The sequence below is a fragment of the Chanos chanos genome, chromosome 6 (assembly GCF_902362185.1).
Source record: "Chanos chanos chromosome 6, fChaCha1.1, whole genome shotgun sequence".
In the NCBI taxonomy this organism is placed as follows: Eukaryota; Metazoa; Chordata; class Actinopteri; order Gonorynchiformes; family Chanidae; genus Chanos; species Chanos chanos.
Window position 1 is genome coordinate 22,169,506 of NC_044500.1, and position 24,757 is coordinate 22,194,262.

The 24,757-nt window shown below is 39.5% G+C and overlaps 1 protein-coding gene across 1 annotated transcript in view; it reads right to left on the bottom strand.

The window, feature by feature from the left end:
- Window positions 1-9,079: 9,079 nt before the first annotated feature.
- The window catches only part of b3glcta (beta 3-glucosyltransferase a), a 73,949-nt gene continuing 58,271 nt past the window's right edge, over window positions 9,080-24,757 (bottom strand). Inside the window, 11 exon segments of the mRNA XM_030778621.1 lie at window positions 9,080-9,547; window positions 10,071-10,215; window positions 10,783-10,902; window positions 11,404-11,503; window positions 12,526-12,639; window positions 15,933-16,002; window positions 19,551-19,682; window positions 20,845-20,908; window positions 21,533-21,669; window positions 23,285-23,396; window positions 23,672-23,748. Coding sequence (XP_030634481.1) covers window positions 9,380-9,547; window positions 10,071-10,215; window positions 10,783-10,902; window positions 11,404-11,503; window positions 12,526-12,639; window positions 15,933-16,002; window positions 19,551-19,682; window positions 20,845-20,908; window positions 21,533-21,669; window positions 23,285-23,396; window positions 23,672-23,748 — 1,239 coding nt within the window. The 3' untranslated portion in view covers window positions 9,080-9,379.

The window sequence follows — 24,757 nt, forward strand, 5'->3', positions numbered from 1 at the left end:
AGCAGTGGCTATAATTTCAGGTGTCAGGCCATGGCATTCTAGTCTAACGGATGCAGGACAAATGCTGATACAAATATCTTGGAAAATCAAACCCAGCACCAAGCAATCTGAAAGAGTTTTCTGGTGTTTTCTAGAACAATAAAAAAACCCCAATAACAACAAAGAAAAGAACACAGTCCACAGGGTAGTTAACTAATATTTACATCCAATACCCGTTAGACCAGAGGTAAGAGGTATTGTCAACTGCTCTACGTACGAAATAAAAGGCCGCCATACCAAATCAAACTTCCCCATTAATCCATTCAGTGTGTAGCTCATCTTTTCAATCTTAAGAAAGAAACATGATGTCACAAATCCACCTGCCGGGGGGGGGGCGTTCTTCCAATTTAAAAGAATGAGATGCCTTGACAAGAGAGAAGAGTAGGCTTTGCTGTTTAATTGTGCTGGGCAAGATCCTCTGATGGTGCACCAAAAAGTCCAAGAAAAGGACAGGGTTCAATTGTTAGACTTATGATTTCTGAATAAACTTAAATATAGAGGACCAGAATGCTGTTAGACTTGGGCATGGCCAAAATGTGTGGTAAAGACTGGCAGGAGCTTGCTTGCATCTGTCACAGTTAGGACTAATCCCAGGCAGAATTTTAGAAAGCTATACCTTAGACATATAGAGCCGACGTACAATTTTGAACTGGATAAGACTGTCTCGTACAAATGGATGAAGAGTGAATTCTTTTAAGTATTTTATGTCTATCCCCAAATCCGCCTCCCAGTTTTCCTTGATTATTGAGATGAACCTTCCATATCAAATATAGCTGTAGAAAGCCTTGTTATAATTCTCTTAACCTACAGGTTTGGTTTCTAGGATTGAATTCAAGAGATGTTTTGGTGTTGGGGAGGGAAAACTGAGTAAACTGATTCCATATAAAATGTCTGATTTAGTAAATATCGGGAAAAAATTATGGGCTGGTAGATTAACCCTATGCTTAAACCATGGTCAAACAACATGCAAATGTCGTCTTTATACACATCTTAATATTCAAAACTCCCTTTCTGAACCGCTGATCAAATGTATTATCTAAGAGGGAGGCTGGGAACCAGTGATTGGCTGCAGTTGGGGCATACATAGACATGGAGACTAAACCCATAGTGATTATCCTAAATTGGGACCAAATTTTTAAGGAATGTAGCACCACAGGTTCCGGCAGGTCTGGGGTGTATACAAGGGAATTGAATGAACACAAAAGAGCAGAGAGTGAAATCTGACTGCAAGAGCTGGATTCAATTTGTAACCAGGCAGGAAGGTCCAAGGTGGATGTATCCCATAGTCAATATAATAGGCTTTTGATATTTGCAGTGCAGTAATATATTTGAAAGTTTCGTAGAGCCATCCCGTCAGGCATCTTAGGCCTTTGTAAAAATAATTTCCAGATCCTAGGTGTTTTACTGTTCCAAATAAATTATGAAATAAGACTATCAAGCTTTTTAAAGAATGCTTTTGTGAGAAGGTATGGAATGAACTGAAATAAATACAGGAATTTTGGAAGGATGTGTATTCTCATTGTGTTTATTCGTCCGGCTAGTGATAAGGGCATAGTGGACCAGCGGCTAAGGTCCTGCTCAGTACATTCCAGAAGTGGGGTAAAATTGGCCTTTAACAGTTGAAATTGAGATTTAGTAACACACACAAGATAATTAAACTTATTATTTGTTACTTTGAAAGGTAATGAATGAAAAGAGATTTCACTGGCAGCTGTCATAATGGGTAAGAGTTCACTTTTGCCAAGGTTGAGTTTATAGCCCAAAAATCTACCAGATTCTTTCAGAGTATTGAGAATATGTGGGATTGATGAGAGAAGATCAGATATATAGAGCAGGACATCGTCAGCATTAGGCATGTCACTATACCAGAAATTTAGTAGTCAATACCAATACCAGTAAAATTTTGCGATTCTCAATACCCAATTTGATACCACGGTAAAAAGAAAAACAAAACAATAAATACACATTTTTTTCATTAAAAACATTTGAACATTACAAAAAACAACAACAGTGGCATGTAGCCTTCAAGTAGTAAAGAGTCTGAAAAGCTTCCCATATGGTTGGCGTGTATGTGTTGGCTGACTTTGCTCCTGCCTCTCCTGGTCGACATCCTCATCTGGCTGATACTGTGAAAGGAAAATTATGTTATCAAATGTAGCTCAATGACTGTAAGAAAACAGCGGAGGCTGCACACACAATGTACTAACACACATACACACCTCTATACACTCAGACCGCAAGCAGTAGTTTAAATTTACTGATATGGTGACGGAGCATTAGTCTGGAAATATTGATTTAAAATGTTAATATTATATTTTGATGACAGATGACAGACTGAATGGTAAGACTACTACTACAAACTATGGTTACATTACGTTAGCCTAAACACGGTAGCCTTCAGTGTGTAGCCATTGCAGACGTCTTATGGAACATAGCTGGCTACACAGCAATGCCAGCTGTCTCAAACAAAAATAATGGTAATGTGTATTCAGGATAAGGACAACAAGGATTACCCTTTGGATGCATTGTTAATGTAACATGAATTGAAATTCACTCACCCTGAATGCTTTGAATAAATCTGGATGTCTGTCTTTTGAGGTGCTTTGCTAAGTTGGAAGTGTTTTCCTCCTTTCGTCTGAAAAGTTCAATGGCAACGTTTGCATACTGGTTTATTGTCAATTCATTTTTAATCCTTGATGATCCATCTCGAACGCAAAGTACTCTTACTGTTTATCTTTTCGACTAGAACACTTGTAGGCGTATATGCTGGTCCCATCAGGCCTGGAAGAATTGCATCCCTTGTACCCATGGTTGGCCTACTGTAGAAAAAACGAGTACCGTCACGTTTTCATAATTTTGGTATCGACTTGGGCACCAAAGTATTGGTTTCATTGTGACATCCCTAGTCAGCATACAATGAGATTTTGTGTTCCTGGTTGCTCTAAAGACTTCCTTATGTCTGTACAGTGCCTAATGGATGCTAGCTAGTGGGCTCAGTAACCAATGCGAAAAACAATGGAGATAGAGGGCACCCCTGTCTAGTCCCACGCAGAAGAGGAAAGTATGGTGAATATGTGTCATTAGTTCTAACTGAGGCTAAAGGAGAACTATACGACAGTCTGACCCAGGAAATAAAAGTGTCACGGAAACCAAACCATTGGAGAACATAAAACTAATAACCCCATTCCACACAATCAAAACCTTTCTCAGCCTCTATTTTTGATCAATCCTGTTTGGCCAGAGGATATAAGAGTGGGCAAAACGGACTCAAGACGGAGAGCCAACGTTGAAGTCAACGTTAAGGAGACTTATCAGACTGTAGGAGTAGTAGTTAAGGGGGTCCTTGCCTTTTTTCAAAAGCAGGGATATCGATGCCTGACGTAGGGCTGGGGGAAGGCTCATAGATTAGATTCAATCATCAAATACAACTTTGAGTAAGGGGCTCAGTTTTGGAGACAATTTCTTATAAAATTCTGTAGGGAAGCCGTCCAGACCTAGACACTTCCCACTTTGGATGCATGTAATAGCCTTGTTTATTTTATCTAAAGTAATGGGGTTTTCTAAGGATTCTCTAAAATCTTCATGCACAGTAGGAATATCCAGGCCTTCAAAAAAGGTATCCATTAAACCCAGATCAGTGGGGTGTTCAGATGTATATCAATTAGAGCAGAAGTCACAGAACTTTCTGTTGATATCCAAAGGGTCTGACAGTAAGCCTGTCTCTGAGCTAATTTGGTCAATGACGTGAGTGGCAAATGTATGTCTCAGACTGTGAGCCAGAGCTCTACTTGGCCTCACTCTGTGTTCATAAAATATGTGCTTTGCCTTTAGTAGGGTCCATTCTGCCTGCTCTGTCGAGAGCATTTCACATTCAACCTGATGCATCACTTGTTCTTTATACAGCTGTGGAGTTGGGGTGATAGCATAAACTTTATCTACTTCTGAAATGAGCTTCAATAGTTCTATTTGTCTAGCCATCTGCGATTTATGGACAATCGCATTGTAGGAGATAATCTGCCCCCTCAAGTAGGCCTTGAGGGTCTCCCATAGCTCATTGTTTGAGTTCCAGAAATATGTCTATATGTGTATTAATAAAGGATAATAAAAGACTCATCAGACAAAAGAGGTAAGTCTCCAATGGAATCTATTGGATTTGCTGTTGGGGAAAGTCAATTCTAGCATTAAAGGTGCATGGTCAGATATTACTATACTCTTATAATTACACGACTGTAACAAAGGAAGTAAAGTCCTGTGCAGGAAAAAAATAATTTGTACGTGAAAAAGTATGATGGACAGGTGAAAAGAAAGAATACTGTCTCTTAGCAGGGTACAGAAATTGCCATGGGTCAGATATCACACAGGACTCAGAAAACTCTTTATGCACTCAGCCGTGTTTGATTTAGTGATTATTCTATAAGAAGATCTATCCAATAAAAGGTTAATTACACAATTAAAATCACCAGATAAAATCAGTTGATGGGTGTCTAAATGTGGTATAGTTGACAGAAATTTTTTTCTATGAATTTAGAATCATCCCAGTTTGGGGCATAAACACAAGCAAGTGTCACAGGTCCGTTATGAAGTTTACCCACTATGATAACAAAGCACCCATTAGGATCCAAAATGGTTTCAGATGCTACAAATGGTACTGATTTGCAAATCAAAATCACAGCCCCCCTAGCTGCCCTGCAATGGACTGGCGACCTGTCCAGGGTGTTTCCCCGCCTTTCGCCCTATGTGCGCTGGGATAGGCTCCAGCACCCCCCGCGACCCTAATCAGGATAAGCGGATTAGATAATGAGTGAGTGAGTGAGTGAGTGAGCCCCCCTAGCCATACTCTGAAAGTGTGCATGGTATACTTGTCCAGTCCAACCCCTCCTCAGGCTAATATAGTCTGAGCTATACATACGCGTCTCAGTAAGGAAGGCTATATCTGTTTTCAAGTGCTTAAGATGGGCAAGTATCTTGGAATGTTTAATAGGATTATTAAGTCCCTTCACATTCCAATTAGAATAGGTACTTGACTGCCCACTCCCCCTAGAGGGTGTACCTGAATTAGCCATGGTTTTCTAGATACATGATAGACACAGTATTATGCCCAGTTAATATCAAGTGTAATAGCAGGTGGTGTCTATGACTCTGGCGCAAACCCCCATAACAGGAAAAAACATGTACAAGTGGATGGAGTAAAAAACAGCAACAGAGAAAACAAAAATACAACATTCAACAAGAAAAAGACACTTAAGCCCCCATCCTGCAGCACTACCCCAAACGGTGCATAAACCCCAGGGCAAGGTGCCCAAATTCACTAGCTCGGGTCTCTAGCTAAACCTTAACCAACCAAAAACTCAGCAGAAAACAAGTGTAAAAAGATAAGTAAGCAGTGCAAAATACCATGTGCTATAAAAATAAAAAACCTTTGGCACTATAATGATTTTTTAAGAGGGAAGAGAGACATACTTTATATTGTTAAATAATACAGTAGGCAATACAGTAGGCTATCCAGCATAAGAAATACAAACATACCATGTGGCATGCAAATAACAGAGTAGTGCAAGAAAATTAGACACTGTTATGGTAAGTGTAACAGAGAAGGAGATTGTTTAACACTTTGTGATACTGAATAATACTGTGTAAAATCTTGTATATTGTTTGAACCGACAAATTGTAAAATGCATTGTGTGAACAGGCTTTTACATGGCCTACATCATACAACTGTTTGGCACCACGTACTAGATGCTGCTATACATAAACCACACTTGTGAACGTAAAGCCTCCAAATTCTCAACAATTATGAAACAGTAGGCTACAATCATTTTTTTCACATTTAAACATTTTTAAATGTCTAAACCAGACAAATCAACTTTCAGAAATAGTGATCTGGTTAAACCATAACATGTTACATATCAGATACATTTAGGGGCCTTGCCCTACACTTCGAATTGTTTCAAGGGCAGCTGTTTGAGTATCCATTTTTGTGCTCAACGGTTCAATCGGCATCATATTCCTCTCTACGGAATCCGGGGAAAGTACATCAACTGCGCTGGCTGCCTCATTGCTAGCAGTAGCTGCAACACTAGCTTGGCCAGTCTTTTTGGTCTTGTCACGAGAAGCCATTATTAAAGTATAGGGTTACTGTGTATATACGTTCTCCCCTCAGCCAATTTACTTCACTAACCTTGTTACAACACTATAAAAATGGTATATTAATGAATTTTTTGTATTCTGCATGCTAAAATTACGGTTTAAATAAAAATTGCATGCAGAGCTCAGGACCCCACAGCCTCACATTTTGAAGGTCAAGCGGAAGTGCCATTCGTTTCTTTTATCTGCAACCACAGCCTCGGACATGGAGGTGCTGATCCTCATCCCAACTGCTTTACACTCGGCTGCAAACTGCCTCAATGTGTGCTGGAGGCCACAGCTTCATGAGGCCAACAGGACCACATCATCTGCAAAGAGCAGAGATGCAATCCTGAGGTCACCATATCGTCACCATACCCTCCACCCCCAACTGTGCCTTGAAGTCCTGTCCATAAAAATCATAAACAGAATTGGAGACAATGTACAGCCCTGGCGGAGCCCAACATCCACTGGGAACGAGCTTGACTTTGTCCCAAGAATGCAGACACAGCTCTCACTGCAGTTGTACACGGACTGAATGGCTCACAGCAGTGAACCTGGCACCCCATACCCCCGCAGCACCCCCCACAGGACACCTCAGGGAGCATGGTTGTAAGCCTTCTCCAGATCCACAAAACACATGTAGACTGGATTGGTAAACTCCCACAATCCCTCCAGTATCTGGACAAGGGTGAGGATCTGGTCTGCTAATCCATGGTCAGGGTTGGAATCCACGTTGTTCCTCCTTAATCCGAGGTTTGGCAGTCGCCGGAGTCTTCTTTCCAGCACCCTGGAGTAAGCTTTCTTAGGGAAATTGAGCAGTGTGCTGTGCCCCTCCTGAGTCGCCTGACAGTTTGCCTGAGGCCAACTGAAAGTTCTTCTCCGTGGTCTCCCTGAACTCCTACCATACCCGAGTTTTTGCTTCCGTGACAGCCATCCCTGCTGCCCTTTTGGCCTGCCAGTACCTCTCAGCCAGTTCCGGAGTCCCCTGAGCTAGCCAAGCCCGGAAGGCCTCCCTCACCGATGGCATCTACCAACTGGTCCTTGGGTTGGCACCACAACAAGCACTGACAACCGTCTGGCCACAGCTCAAAGCTGCCACTTCAACAATTGAAGCTTTGAACAGGGTCCATTTGGATTCCATGTCCCCAACCTCCCTCGGGATCATTTTGTCATTTTCATCATTTTGTCCATCGCTCTGTTTGGCACGTATGACATCAGGGCCATTACTTGTAAAATATTTGTCCTCAAGAGGGTAGCGTGATACAGACCCTAACAGGCAATGCTGGCCTTGATATGTCACTCACAGGGGAGGGTGTCTGCCCCTGCTTCTCACTTCACAGTAAATCTAGCCAATAGTGTTCCAGGGCATTCAGACATGATGCTATGATTCTGGAAAGGCGAGATACCAAAGGGGTATACCAACAATGTCATTGTCACAAAATATTTTCATAAACATATCTGGATAAATACGATATTTAGTTGATTTTGTTCTTTTCACCTCTTGCCTTGCTTTGTTAAACATTAACTGAGCACTCAATGAGAAATTATGAATGATACTTTTTGTTATAGAGGAATAAGATTAAGGAGGGGGACATGTAATTACTGAGGACAAGTAAATGTTATTTATATATGTAAACACATAAATAAATAGATAAATGAATCTGATTGGCCTCCTTTGCAGCAAGCAGCTAAATGTTGTGATGTTGGAAACAAGCCAACGAGGTGCTAATCAACCTGCCTAAATTTCACATAAGCTTACACACACTCTGAGATTACTCACACTCTTCAGATTTCAAACTGGTTAAAAAACACACAGAAATAAATGACCAATAAAATAAGTTTAATTATCTGACAAAGAAAATATTCTTTTTAAATGCAAATGATTTAGTGGAAGAATAACACATTAAATGAGAAAGCATTGTAATTTCCAAAAACCCAGTCTTGCACACATAATGCAACCAAGTCTTTTAAATAGCATTGTCTGACACAGTGAACACAATAGACAGTGGTTATATAATCACATTACAACACTGACATGACTGTTGAGAAATTGTCTAGCTAAACTGTCTTGGTGCTTAGCTGAGTAACATTGGGGGAAGGGGGGGGGCAACAGGAACTAACAACGTTTCTTCCTCCTGAATTCAAACCTACCTCAGGTGCACATGGTCCTATAGGTTAACTTGAGTCTCGTCTGACAGTGCAGAGCCTTTTGGCAGTGGTGATGAATATGCCATGTGACAGCTGTGAAATCTTTTGTGGCTGATTAAATATGTCAAGCTTCTCTAGACAAGAGCAAATCCATGCTGCTCATTGCAGACTATAAACCATCAGCTCATACTAACCAAAGGCTGATTGTAGTATGAAAATAACTTATGAAAACCTAATCTGTAAGCAAACACCAGATGATGCAGCTCAAATTCACAAGCATCATTTTCTTCATGAAACTGATCAAGAAAACGGTTAATTTTTCAAACATTCAACAAACACTCAGCAAACAGCCTGCCCTTCTAGAATCTGTCAGGTTAGATTAGAGAGGCTCTTCATTTCACATAGTGTGACTGCTAAAATAAGGCAACTGGAGAGCTTGTCATTAATGGCACTTTTATAATAAAAATAGTACATGTAACCGTACAAGTGAAAGAAATTTTCCAAAAAGAATCTGAATCTTGGTGGGCTGAAAGCACTGTGCAAACTTTAGAGCAGGTTTCAGAAACAAGGTGCAGTAGTCTGTTCACAGGTGACTTTTCTCTCAGGAGTGTCTTTATTGAAACGCATGCAGTGCTTTTCATTAAACTTGATCTTCTCCAAAAGTTCATGTCTACTTGCTCTGCACTCTGCATACAAAACTAAAGCAATCACGCCTGTGAGTTAATCTTCATACAGACATGTGCTTTCAAACTCATTTTTTTACACATTGCATTCTGCCCCACATATTGAATGGACAATTCTTTTCCAACAAATATCAAATGAAACATGCTGTTCTCAGTAAAACTTGATAAAGGAAAGCCTTTTTGTATTCTAAAATAGAATGTGCAGATTCACATATTGCAAGTTTTTTTTGTTTTTTTTTTACAAAAATCAAAGATAAATACCAACAGTATTACCATCGCACACGCCTCTCTTTCTCTCTCTCTCTCCCACGCGCTTTCTCTCGCATGTGCGCATGCACGCAGGCACACACACACACATACATGCACGCACGCACACACAGTCACTATAACTCCTCCCTAATCCTTTTTTGTAGTCCATCTGAGCTTGTTCCATCGGTGTCATCCAACAGCCACTTGTGAAAGATCGCTATAGGGTCAATGTTCCAATGTTTGTGGAAAGAGATGGGAATCTGATGGGCCAGGAAGTCTCTAGAATAATCATCTGGTCGTGCCTGTAGTGCAGGTGGGAACAGAACAAACAAAGCTCTCCTTTAAATTTGGCACCTGAGGTTAAACTCATTGTGACACTTCAAATTCAGTAAAAATAAATCATGCAAACAATGGTTGAATCTGCCCTGATAGCAATTTCATTCTATATGCTGGCCAGAGGATGATGGGCTCCCCCCTATTGAGTCTTGGTTCCTCCCAAGGTTTTTTCCTCCTATTCACTTCATTAGGGAGTTTTTCCTTACCACTGTCTCCATGGGCTTGCTTACTGGGGGTTTAGGCACAGATCTCTGTAAAGCTGCTTCAAGACCATTTTTGATTGTAAAAAGTGCCATGCAAATAAATTTGAACTTGGAATGGAGCTGGATGAGAGAGAGGTATGGTGACAGCCATAATGTAATGATGAACTGTGCAGTAAAGGCATCTGCCCTTTCTCGTCTCATCAGCCTGACTGTGTTGATACACGGTCATACAAAAAAAAACCGAGATCACATGTGGCACGATTTTCAGAGGTTGTGTGTGTGTTACCTGGTGGAAAAGAGGGCTGTGTGTTACTGGAAGCCTAAGAGCATTAAGACACATCCCTAGAACCATGTCATCTGGAGCGTCGTCACTGTAGCATTTACAACCACTGGCCAATAGTTGAACAACAGCCTCTCTGCTGAAAACCATACTGCAAAAAAGAGGGGCAAACTTTAGTCATTTTAAGACACTTGCAGCAGTAGGACATTCCGAATATTCATGTGAAACATATGGCCTAAGGTGGCTACTGCATTACTGGGTTTTATCTTAAATATTTTTTCATGTACAGATCTGGCACACATCAGCTTATGACACTGGGGCCTTTGACTAATAATAAAGTCCACCATTTGGAAAATATGACCATGGTCTTGTTGCTAAGGAATTTCATGTTTGGTTATAATGCACAGGTCTTTCATTTACTTGAAAAGAAAAAAAGGAATTTTAACAATCTGTAAACTGACAGAATGTTCCAAGGAAAATCTTAGGGTGTAAGACATTGTTGATATTTTAAATTGTCCAGTTGCCAAATTTAAGCCCTGCTAGAAAACCGGTAGAAAGCCAGGGTAATTTTTAAAACATAAAAGGATTAGTAATAATTTCTTCACATTTTAAAATTCAATTTGTATCCATTTAGCTGTGCATTAGTACATTACGGACACATGATCTAGAACAAACAGACCTTTTTCAGTCACACAAACACATACAGCAAAATACTCACCCTCCTCCTCCTGTGATATAGCTATAGCCGCCCTGTCCTAACCCATAGCCGTAACGCTCGCCCAAACTCACTGGCTCTGTGGGGTCGTAACAGCTCAGCAGAGCCCCTAGCCTAGGGAGGCTGAGGAAAGAAGCAGTGTAATTTTAAAACTCACCAGGAATGACATTTAAGTCAGAACCAAAAGCAAGACTCCCTCACTTCCCTGTCCTAACAGCTCCCACACTGACACTAAGAGAAGCTGCTGTTTCTTCGTTGTTGCTGTTGCTAAGAATGATGCTCTACAAGAAAAACCTTATAGTGCATCCTCTGTACTATCATTACAGATTTGTAATATGCTGGAATTGATTAAAGTTAGTGCTGAAATTAGCATCCAAGAAAAACTACTTTGCCAGATTTTAAGAGCAATATTATGTTAGGTTTTTTGTTTTTTGCTACATTTGACTGTTACAACTGTGTTGGGTCTTATAAGTGCACATTACAATTTGACAATATTACTGTGAATATTAAAGCAAATTACTGCAGTTACTGTGCAGAATACAGCATCACTGTAACTGTGATTTATTTTATGAAAGTATATTTGTCTTTTTCGTTTGAGATGTGGTCATTACTGTTCCTGCTTACCTGATCAGGGTGTCATCATCCACAATTAGCAACCAGTTGGTTTTTGGAACGGCGTCACTCATGTACCTCTCAAGAATGGCAAATGTTTTTCCACAGTGGCCTGTCAGAGAAATTACACTACACATCAACACGTGGATCTAATATATGTTCAATTTCACACCATACCACACGGCATATTACACTAAACACTTGTCCTTTTCTTCTGAAGCTGCATAGTGTCCACCCAACATTTGTTAACCTTTAGTGTTCCTTTGTAATTAAAGTTGCAGTTGTATAAACTTTCTCTTTTCCCCCCTTCCTTATCTCTTTCTATCACTTTCAGTCAGCCTCTCTATCTCCATCCCCTTTGATCCCAGTTCTCTCTTTATGGCCCAGACCTCCCTGTGTTCAGGATCAATACAGAAACCCCTCACCGTAACACCCAACAGATACCAGGCTCGATGTTTTGGCACAGCAGCCCCCAGACCATTTGGTCAAATGCTGATAAAGTTTAATTGCGAGGGAAACTAGATCACCTCGTGAGGTTAGTTCCTGGTGAGAATGGAATTCGAACCACAGACCCAACCTGCATTTCTCCACTCGGGCAAAAGAAAACTTAAGACAAAAGAAAAGTTAAACTCATCAACGTAACCAAAAACAAAGGTGTTATTATGATTTGCCTTGGAAATCAGAAAAAAATTCACCAAATTGAGTTTCGGTAAATGCACAGATCAGAACTCCTTGACATGGACTCAATGTCCAATAACCAAACACATGAATAAACATTCAGGGGAACTACACAGGCACACCACGTACCCACAGACCTCTGTTACCTCAAATCAGAGAGAAAAAGAGCTGAGACAACAATTCATACAGGAGGTCAGCTCTTGGCAGGATCACTGAGAAACGCTATTAGCTACTTATAAACAATTAACTATTTAAATGTCAGTTCCTGATTGTGTATCATGTTCAGATAAAAAGGTGAGGCCTTATTCTACACCACGTGACCTTTTCAGTGTTTCTTTTGTGGTTTGAGATGTATGAATGAGAGACAAGGCATGATAAATTCAGAAGCGAATGCTAAATGTTTAAAAGTGTAAGGAGAGGGTCCTGTATCCGTTACCTAAGTGAAAACAGTCTTACCTCTGTCTGTGTTAGGTATACCCAGGTTAATGGTAGGAATTGAGGGATCTGCATGGTCGCTGTAGTATTCCAACAGTGTGGCGTGTTTTTCCCATGTCTGCTTCACCACAGGAACTAAAGCAGGAACATAGATTGTCAAAGTTACACTGTTAGTGAGTGATTCAGCCCTCTGAGGACCAAGGACAGGGCAACTTCAAAGAAACTCAACTCTCATTGTAAACATATATCTTTATCACCTTCTACCCCTTGGCTGAAGATTGGAACCGAACACATTGTTACAGAAATGAAATTAAAGGAAAAAAAGCTTATGGAAAGGGGGGGGGGGGGAGACTCCATTACCTTATGATGGAATGAAACTTTTAGCTTCAACTTTATATACAAAAATATAGAATTCACTATAAAACTACTAGTTATGACTGGTGTTCAGTCTCACAAATTAAAAGCTCCTGCGCTTTTGCCTTAGAAACATTCACTAATGAAGTTTCACTTATGAAGGTATTCAAAGCATTCTTGCATGCTTTTGTTTTTTTAGCTAGTGAACTGGTGCACCCTTCCACACATTTTTATAAAGAGCTTCTGATTTTCTGACAACAGAAAAAGATTAACATTACCTATTTCTTTGACATTGTGAAGGTTACTGAGAATCTTTGAAGGGTTATTGTGCTATAATATATCCACAGAAGATCTGCATTATGACTGACTTTTAATGTATGACAGTAACTGTAAGATGGTACACGTTAATGTCTTTCACCCTTGCAACTGAACATAAAGTTCTTTTAAGAGCCATTTCAAGAGTCTGGTGGTGTTGAGTATAGGTTTGCTCTTTCTTTGAATCTGATAATTAGTTAAACATTAATATAAATGTTTGGAATGATATTTACTTGTATTGCAGTTGCAGTTAACGAATTACCCTCCCTGCATCAGTAGTTTAGATGCATAGGATACCCCCTGTCTGATATTGTAATGGAACATTCCATTTCACGTTCTTGGATGTGAGTATTGAATTAACAGAAATAAGATGGTAAGGTTAGGAGTGACAGTTTTCTGACTGAAATTCTAATGAAACAACTGTAACTTGTAATTGTCAATACTGAATTGGTAAAAGTTTTTTTGCTTGAAGATTTTTGTTCTGAGAAGTTTTTCGCCTCATGCTTGTTACAAGTAACCTGCTCCGTAAGTGGCAAATGGAAATGAAAAGAATAGTCGCTACAGTTCTAAAGAAAAAGAAAAAAAAAAAAACACAAAAAGGAACTATACACCTCAATAAAAATGCCATAATGTCAGTCTGGAGAAACTGCATTTCTACAGCAGTATATTTTGAGAATTCATCTTCTCTTCCCCTTAATGCATTTAAACTATTTTAAGTGATTTGTGACAATAATTATGATGATCAGTGAGATCAGACATGAGAAGTATGTCAGTTCTATCCAAGCGTAGAAGGATTGGAAAATGGTTCCCTGAGTCAGAGCAGCAGTGCTTTATCTGTCTCATTAACTGTGAATTGACATCTGGTACTTAGCAGTTGCCCTGATGCAAACGCCATAGCGACTGGAGTTCTGCCTACACGGGCAGCCTTCCGAATGTTCTCCATCTGAAATATAGACCTGTATGAGGACTGCTGAACCCCCCGAACCTGCAAGGACTACATACCTGACCTAAAAGGAACAATTCTCCAAGCTTTCATCTTTTTGGCATCATGCTCTTGTCTTAAAGAGCTCTATAGACTGGTTCTCTCTTCCCATTCCACAAGCCCCCCATTTAGGGTTCTAGTCTTTACATCATTAACATTTTAAAGTTCAATGGAATTACTACATAATGATTTTAAACAGATCATATCTTATAGTGGGGGGACAGCGGCACAGTGGACAGCACTGTCCGCCCACAGCAGGATCCCTTCTGTGTGGAGTTTGCATGGTCTCCCCATGTCTGCGTGGGTTTCCTCTGGGAGCCTCGGACTCGTGAGCTGTCCAGGGTGTTTCCCCGCCTTTCGCTCAATGAATGCTGGGATAGGCTCCAGCATCCCCAGTGACCCTAATTAGGATAAGCGACTTAAGATATTCATTCATTTATTCATTTCCTATAGTGTTACTTTTCATTTTAACTGGCAGTAAAAATGCTGGCAGAAAAATTGCTAGCAGCATGATTCTTTAGTGGAAGGCTAGATAATAGTCTCTTATTTCAAACTAGGGATGCTAATGTTAGCATCTTATATTTCTGCTATCATAGTCAGGTCAAAGCATTGAGGACCCATAGAAATTCTATAGAAATGTCTAATGGAACCTTTCCTGTAAAACGGGGCAAAAAAGAGTTGTTGAGTTAATATCTACCGTTTCTGATCTAGATTTGCTGTGATAATACACTCAGGTGGAAATGCGGCACGACAGAGATACATTGTTACCAGTTGGTACCACACACTACAATGACCTGTAAGGCACTGAACACTTAGACTGGGCTCAGAAAAGGAAGGCTTAAAATCCACATTCAACAGCGTTAGAAATACTATTTTTACTCTCACAAAAGCCCATGGTGACAATGAAGGCCAGCACTGTGCTAATAAGATTCATGTCTATTGTAACACAGCACTAGAACTGGAGTATCAGGTCCTACAGGACATCCAAGCCTGACTCGTATCAGTCACATTCAAAAGGTGTGGCCATTGGAGAGGGCTTTCTGCTCTGTCCCATTTAATTATTGATACATTTAGGGATGTTGTCTACACAGAATATGAACATCATGCAGGACATGAAACTGTAAAATTAAAAGTAACTGAACTTTGTGTTGGACATTGTGCTCTGTTGTGAGATCATTTGTATGTCTCAGCTACAGGAAACAGTCCTGAGGGCCGTGGGCAGAGTCAGAACAGCATGTTAGGGGTTCACTTCATGTAGATGTCATGTTGCATTCATCCCCAGTCTATTATTTCTGGGAAAGGAGAATCTTGTTATCCTCCTTTGACAAACAAAGCTGCCATGTCATAGGCAAGTAGTGTCATTTCAGTGGTTACTTAGTTACTTAGATCGCAGAAAGTGAACATTCTATGACGCCTGCCTACACGAGACCGTTTTACTGAAGGCTCTGGCCTATAAACCAACCAGACCCCTGGCCCTGTGCAGGGCCTTTCATTCTTCTGTTACAGTCGGCATTCTGAAAGTCCCATCATCTTTGCATTTACTGTGGAGAGACACTAGTGGGCCATCAGCTTCCACACAAACTGTCTCACCGGATCAATGACACTATTACTGATGCCTGTTGGCTGGCAAATCCTACCCTCGGGAATGTAACTTCATAGAACTTAAATTCACAACAATGTTATTAAACAAATACCTCTGTTTAACAGACCAGCACCAAAGCTGTGCTCATCAGAGCATGTTGAGGAAAACACGACACTCAAAGAAGATATAACTCACCTCTCTCAGAGTGGAACTTCTTACATGTTTTCACAGCAACAAATATATCATCCCTGTTGACAGGCTTGCCCTGAAAGGGAAGGGATGAGTAGTCCAGGTTTGGTATGCCGCAGCATTAGAGGTAAGTCTAACTGAGCACACACATTCTTATGACTAATGCTCACACAAGGCTATGAAATGTTTCACCTACAGAGCAAGAATGCAAAGCTTCTTTTCACCGTTGTTCTTTGTTCTGTCCAACCTGAATACACAGCAAAAGGCTACTTCATAAGAACAATCCCTAATAAACCAATTGTAAACAAGTAGTTTATCATCATACAATAAATATACTCTCTATAAAAGTAAATGATTTGTGAATTAAAATATATTTCATTTAAAAAAAGAATGTGTGTGTGTGTGTGGGGGGGGGGGGGTGGTTGGTCTGTGGCACATGAGGGTTCTTCTGCAGTTACACAGCACATGGGGATCAGACACTCCTATAGACATTATGATACCACTGGAGTGGATAAAATACAAGACTGGATATGCATTATGCAAATCCTCCAGTCATTACTGCAGGCTGGCCTGGGTCACTATTTACTACTAAGAGTTTCCATACTTTATTAAACATCAGTTTTATGGCGGTATGATTACATTAGGCACCAGAGAGACAGTTTGATTGTGTGATTTTCCAGTAATCCAATACTTCCACTATTTCTCCTTGCACAAAATGTCAAGACATTAAAGAACTGCTGTAGCAGACAGCACTAGTGTGACTACTTGGGACACAATGAAGAGAAGACACGGGATCCAATTCAATTTTAACTTCTGAATTCTCTCAGTCTCTTCTAAAACTTTCCTACAGTCTGGTAGAAAAGGAGGGAGAGTGTGTGGAAGACCAACTGCTTCTTTCCTGAGTTGTTTTGTCAGTTTAGGAATATCAGAACTTTCCAGGACAGATTTTGAGCTGATTTGTTCCTACTGATCATAAATGGCAATTGTCTGAATATTCTGAACACAGATGTCAGATTTCTACACCAAGCTCTTTTTGTCAGACTCTCCTGTGGTTCTCAGTGCCTGTGCCTGAGAATGGCCTCAAGCTGTCACAGAAACCACTAATGAATATTGTCCGTTTTAATGTGAGCCACCTATCTCTCTCAAATAAAAGTGAAACCAGAGAATAATGAGGGTTTCTTTATAATAAAGTCTCCAGCTTTCTGACTTTAACTGTGTTCCTTCTTATTGAGTTATCACAAGAAACCTTGACTTATTTAGCAAGGGACATGGAAAGTAAGCCTCAATACCCGGGGATCACCGTGTAGTCAGTCAGATACAGACCACAGACATAGTCTACCTGTTTTACACATTATTGACTACATCATCAGCCAGTCACTTGTGCCATATGAAATAACTGAAGGAACCATTCTGGTGATTCAGTGTCAGATGAGAAAATACAGTGAAAATCATTTTTATAAGATAAACCTGACATGGAAGAGTATTCCTGTTTAAAGGCAAGATCTGGCCCAATCTAGACACAGGAGAGTTTACCAGCATTCAATGTTCAGTCTCACTCCAGTCATCTGGTCTTAGACACTGGATTAAACCTGGGTGAACATGCCTAAATTATTTAATCCGACGGTAACACCCCTGGGTTTCTTTACTGTAAATGGAAATGCCATGCCGAAACACTGCTGTATACTATACATATTTTGAGCTGAAGCACATGTCTGTAGAGCCTACCACTGCATGGTCAGTATGACTACATCTTCAACTGAGCTATTAATAACTTCAGAGTAAAAAATAACTAATATAACTAATTTAAGAGTAAAATAAATAAATAAATAAATAGTAAAGAAAATAGATAGATGTAACAGATATAACTTAGAGTAAAGAAATATATATAAATACTCTTTAGAGTAAAAAAAAAAACCCAAAACAATATAGATATAACTGAGTTAGAGTGAAAAAAGACACTCCTTTTAGAATAAAAAATAACCTACATAGATATAACTAAGTTAGAGACAAAAAACAACCAATATAGATATAACTCATTTAGAGTAAAAAAAAACAAAACAAAAAAAAACAACATAATGTAGATATAACTGATTTAGAGTAAAAAAAAATACTCTCTTTAGAGTAAAAAATAACCAATACAGATATAAGTGATTTAGAGTTAAAAACAAACAAACAAACAAAAAACTCTCTTAAGAGTAAAAAAAAATAACCAATTGCAGTGTAGCAGTCATGTGGAAGATAAAAAGTGCACCACTGATGTACAGAGTGGGGTGCTTTTCAAATGCCTTCATAGTCTAATATCTGCAAACTGCACTGAGGGACCTTGCCTGCGTAGACTGTAAAGTCAGTCTACCTAGAGAAAACTTCACATCTATCACAGAATTCAGCTCCACCTACCATGGTGTTCTCCACAAGTCTGGTAACTTATGTTTATTACTGTGTGAACAACACTTTCATATAACGCTTTTCTGATCATAAAACAGAGTCGGTGAAAAGTAGGTGAACGTCTTGACACTGTTTAATTGTCAGTAGTACTACTATAGCGTTTTCAGCCTCAGGACTGCAGTACTATTTCTCTTTATTTTACTAAGTTGAATGACAAGGATTATAGTAGAGAAGTGTTGGGGGATGGATAGAGCAAAGACACTTTAGTAACATCCTCACACTTCTCTAGGTTTACATCCCAATGAAAACAGGTACACATCTCTATGAAAATAGACCAATGAAAACAGGTACACACCTAAATGAAAACAGACCAATGACCAAATAAATAAATAAATAAATAAATAAAATAAAAAAGGGGGTACTAAGGGTACTAGATTTAAAAACCATTTGAAATTAGTGTTTCTTTTGGTATTTTCTGCAATTGTATTATCATTATTCCAGTAACTCAGTTTCATGAGAGCTTTCGTGCTCATATTAGGGAATATAATGTGGATAAACCAGGTCCGAGGATAACCAGCAGATGTGGATGACCATGGTCTAAATTGAGACTACAGGCAGTTGTTGAATGTTCAGCACAACCTTGGGTAAGAGTTGAGAAAAGAAATGGGGCTGCAGAACCGTAAACACAGAGAGGGTGACAGTGAAAGTCATTTTGTGCTACCATGAGGCTGTTATGATGCACATATTTTTAGGCATAAAGAGGCCATGAATGGAAAACTAAGTTGCATCCCAATTGTTCAGCCATTTGATTCTATGCTGATTAAATAATTTCCCTGGATTTGAATGTACCTTCATTATCTTCATAATGTATCTTCATTGACTGTCACTGCATCAACATTAGAATTTACAGCATATCTAAATATTTCGGTCATACACATCTTCTGCTTAAGTATACAGTGTTATCCTGTCCTCTCGTATTACCTGTAATGTCATGCTAGGAAGGCGTGATTTCACTTACATCCATATCTATATCACTCTCCCCCAGTCTTTTTATTCAAAGTACAGAGACTGGTTTACTGATATGTGTGTTAAAGAGACTGGTTAACGTATATTAAAGAAGGTGGCTTTTCATCAGGCATGTGCTAGGATTTCTTTTCTTTTCTTTTTTTAAATAAACAGTTATGATTGTGTGTCAGTGAAAATGTTCCGCCTGATCAGTGCCGTGCTGAGGTTACATACACACAGCGGTGAGTGGGAGCTCAGAGTGGTGGCACAGTTCTGGGCTTGAGGAGAGTTCTGCAGCTCTGTGCACAGCTCTGGGACAGCAGTTAACCGTGGCCCTTTTCCATCCTCCCAAATATACAAGGCCACCTAAAAACAACACACAGCTGTCATTCATACATCACAACAACATTCAGTTCACACAATCTCTCACCAGCTTGCATGAAACACTATAAACAAAGTTAGGGCTAGAGTGGTGCTCTTATCATGGGGTACATTTCACAGCACTCTGTCCACACTTGTTCATTTCTCAAGCTGATTCCATTATAGAAATTACATGACAAGACTGTCAACACTTTACACACTTGTTCATTTCTCAAGTTGATTTCATTATAGAAATCACATGACAAGACTGCTAAGTGTGAGAAATGCTTAAGAAAGCACAAATTTACTCTCAAAATGAATTCTCCTCTCTCTGTTATTTTCTCTGTTTTCTCTCTCTTTCTCCATGCCAAATGGTATTACCTTTAAAAAATATCACAACATTAAAGTCTTTTTTTTCTGTTTTCTGAATATGATCTGATGTCAACAAGCAGATTAAAAACTGGGAAAACAGAGTGATTCTGCAGCACTGTAAGTCTACGTGTATATGTATGTGTGATGTGTACGGTAGAAGTCTATAATATGTAATCTGTGAGGCAGAGAGTGGGGCCAAAGAGTTAGAATAGCCAAGACGGAGCAAATGTGTGAATGCTATTTTTTCCCTGAGTGGTGGCTGAATACACATGAGGAAGGGAGGGGTTTTTGTTGCTTGACAGATAGAGAGAGAAGCTACAGGAACAAAGTGTCTCTCAGCTTGCAATGTGAGGGGACTCAAATTAGCATTAAACAAAATAACGCTGTTTCTTTAGTTCTATATCTTTAAAGAGCACAAGACCAAAACTGTTTATGTTTCAGTCAAACCCTCAGACATACAGTGACATAAGAACATCTTAAAATGTTTGAAATATGTGTGCTGAAGAATTAGAGATTAATGCATAACAAGAGAACAACAAAATAAAAAAATAAATAATAATATAGAACTATATTTTAGCTTTGTTTACCACTGATGCATTTTCAGCTGCATTAAATGTGCATTAACAGTGTTGTATTGCGTGATTTACAGATAAGCTCTGAGAGGGTAATTAAATTACAGGACAGTGTGTTTCAGAGCCCAGCACTGAAACAATAAGTCTAAGTTTTACCACAAAAACCCAGTGTAATCTATAGCGTTTTTGTCTGAAGTGTCTGCACTGCTACATTGTTTACTCACCTCATGTTTTAGATCAATGGTGAAGTCAGATTTTAATGGCTCCTCTTTTACTTTATTTGCAAGCCTGAAAAATCAAGCCAACAAAATAAAAACAAACAAAACTGACTTCAGAGCAACTTTCAAATTGTTGTAGGTTTTAACAACAGTTAAACATTCAGAGTTATTTTTTTTTTCTAAACCTTGTAACCTGATTTTCACAAGCTTGACATCACCAACTACATTGTATTAACTCAGTGTAATGACAACTACTAGGAAATGTACAGCTCTTAATTATCTAGAGGTCTGATTGGACCAGTGAGTCCAAGAATCTGATTGGACAGTGAGTACAGGGGTCTGATCGGATCACTCCTTCTAGAGGTCTGATTGGACCATTGAGTCTAGGGGCCTGATTGGACCAGTGAGTCTAGGGGTCTGATTGGACCACTGAGTCTAGGGGTCTGATTGGACCACTGAGTCTAGGGGTCTGGGGCAGTTCTTGTAGCTCTTTGGAAGACAGAAGTTTTACCCTCAGTGTTAATAAAACAGAGACTCCATAAAATCAGGGGTAGCATGAGACTTTAGAAGGGAGGAGATGACCTCAGATGTCTGAATATTTTTAGAGCTCTTATGCAGGGACAGTTTACTTTGTGTTTGGCAAACTATAAGTGAAAAAGGAAAACACAGTCATGTTTTGGGGTTCAAATGTGACCTGTTGATGAGAGGGATGCTCATAGCCCAGCCTGCGGTGAAGTCAGGGTACTTAAACTCTGTCGGGTTCTCGGCAAAGGCATAATGGTGAATAATAGTAGACTCCTCATCGTGCAGTGGCTTACCGAGAAACCACTCCTGCAGACAGAGCGTAAGTATCATCAAGCAAACCGCTCACTATTTCAAGGCCATATCAGTCTTCCTTTCAGCCACTACAAAGGGATGAAGGAGACACACTCTGCAAGGTTTGGCACAGGTCTGATCTAAATTATCAGTATAAATGATAAATGAAGTTTCTACCAAACACGCACAATATTTTGAACTTGATAAAGTAAGAGAGAGAGAAATAAAGACTTTGGGGGAAGAGTTCTACTATAGCCTTGATGTTTTTGAAGGTATTTTTTAACATATATACAAGCATGATATGAAAATGTTATAGGCATGCACAAGGCAGATATAAGCATGTTAGCAATAACAAACGATTTGTACACTGTCGCAATTCTGAGTCATTTTACTACGATGTTAGGCTCTCAGTATATTTTTGTCACCAGTTTGCTATCCTACACGAGCAGCATGTGCTTGTTTGCTTTATTCATTTGCATATAACAGACGGCATCCAGAGTATTCATATAAGCAGATGTACCATATGTGTCCTGACTGCCAGACACAGTCAGGAATAATACACGAGACATTTCTCTAAAAAGATCTCCTCTAACAGTCCTGTTGGAAAAGAGAATTCCAGTCACATTTGTCACAACTTCAAACACAGCAGCAGTCAAAACATGGAAAAACAACACAACACTTAGATCTCTGATTTACTGTCATTCCTCAGAGAGGTTGTGTAACCATGTTTTGCAGACATCAATAAGCCAATACAAATTTTATAGGAGCTAACAGCTACTAAGAATCTGAATAACAGTAATCCTGATGCCAAACAAATCATATGCATTTCTAATAATCTAAAATTTTAGTAGCTTTCTGTTTGGATGACTGGTTTGGGTGGGTGTTTGAAAAACTGTGCAATTACCAAGAAACCCCCCCCCCCCCGCCCCCCCCACAAAACCACAAACTGTAAAGTACTTATTGATTTACAGCGTCTCATATCCCTGCAGTGCTGCACATAGTCAGATTAACACTGGCCTGTAAATCAATGCCTCAGACGGTCCTAAACTTCTCCCGCCCTGGAGTTATTGCCTTCATATAATTAACACAGATAGTTGCAGTTTGCACAGACGTTAAACAAACATAAGAACAATTCTTAAAATTTGCTGTGTAATTTAAAACCATGGACAGCTGCATTGAGCCCAGTTTGAGTCATCTGTTTATTCCAAATTAGTTATGCAAAAACGCACAGCGATGCCTTCCCAAAGCCAAAATCAAAATCACTGCAGAGTTTCTCTCACATCTGTGCTGTAGGTAATAAGAAATCATTAGTGCATAAGGGACCCCATGGAGAGGCAGTCCAAGTGTGAGAGCAGAGAGAAGGATAGGACATCTCTGCCTGCCTTGTAAGCACCGGCAATGAATGACCTCATTTCAGAGTACTGATCCACCTCCCCAGTCAGAGAGGGCCAAGAAACTTTAATCACTACGGAAGTTTTTGCATCCCTCACCATGTATGAATCAGGCATTGACTGGAACATTTAGATGGCTACCAAAAAACAAAACAAAACTAAACTAAACTAAAAAAAAAACTGGCAAACTTCACCACATTAATGATACATGAGTTTGATTGAGGAGTCATCTCACTCACTTTCTTCCGATCATACTTTTGAAGAGCCTGAAGAAGTTTGGCCACATTCACATTGGTCTCTTCTTCGAGGAATACAATCCAGGAGGAGTTTCTACCGAATGAGGACGACAAGCTGAAAAAACATAGGTATATTCAGGAGCTTGACAAGTCTTGCTTCAGATTCTAATTCATCCAGTATCAGAAGAATAAAAATCACTGAAGCATCACTAAAATTTATAAAAATAAACATTCAGATCTGGTATAGGATATATTAGCTGACCTAAACTTGTAATATTTTTATGTAAAAGATAAAACTAGCCTCATGCAGTAAAAACTGGGCCATCTGGATCAGAGCCTATTGTGTGTGTATCTGTCGGTCTGTGAGAGGATGTCTTCCAGGGCACTCACTAAGGCAACAGGGGCAGGATGCTCCAGTTACATTCATTGTCTGAGAGTTCATGAAGAAGCAGAACCACAGGAGGACCCTGAAAAACACAATCAATTGTCAAAACACATGTATATTCATTGTAGTTTTATTACCTCTCTTAAACACACTCTCATCCATGGGCTGTCACACTAAAACTTATGTTAAAAATGGATGGACACTTAGGTGAAAGACAGTAAATAATGACATAAAAGCAATAGTATTACATCATAGCATTATCAGCACCATCACGGCTGTAAGGTGTTCTGGTGTGAAACCTTGTTCCTTGTTTGAACAAGACAAGCATTCAGCTGCCTAGTAACAGCTGCCTAGTAACCTAAGACTTCAGTAGAACATGCAGCCAAGGGAATTTTTTCATATTCAGCAATAATTAAAATAATTAAAAACAACCTGGCAAAAATGGATGAGACAACAGAGTTCAGCGGAGCCATATTCAAATTGCCGCATTAGTGAAGCATATCATTGAGCAAAACCAAGAACACGAGAACACAGCATTTTTCATGCATTCTTACCATCTGAACATGTAAACATGTTAAATACTACTACTACTACTTATACAAGTTTATTTCGAGCCCAATATCACTATTTATAGTTTCAAAGGGCTTTATGTGTCCATAACAAAGTCAAATCAAAAATATAGCTGCAAGTAGCCATATGGGGGCCAAGCAGCCCAGCAGGGCACAGTCAACATGGCAGCTTGATCTGATCATGTAAAAAGCATGGCTTTAAGCACTACCAGCAAGTTTTATGACAACTGATCCAACATAAGAATCACTTTTGCTATAAGAGACACACATAAGCACTTAAGGGGAAAATATATTTTTGCTTATTACAGCGCCCCCCAGAGGTCAAATGACAGAAAATGTTTTGCACATCCTCAGCACAGAGACCTGAGTCGACATACCAAGTTTGGTGCTAGTGCATAAAAGCATTAATGAGATATGCCCGTACTTCATGGTTGGCGGCTTCGCCGCTGATTTTGATCAGCTGTAATGGGTTAATGCTTTCGTCAATTGAAAAGCCAATGAATAACTTTTGTTAGGCTTGCT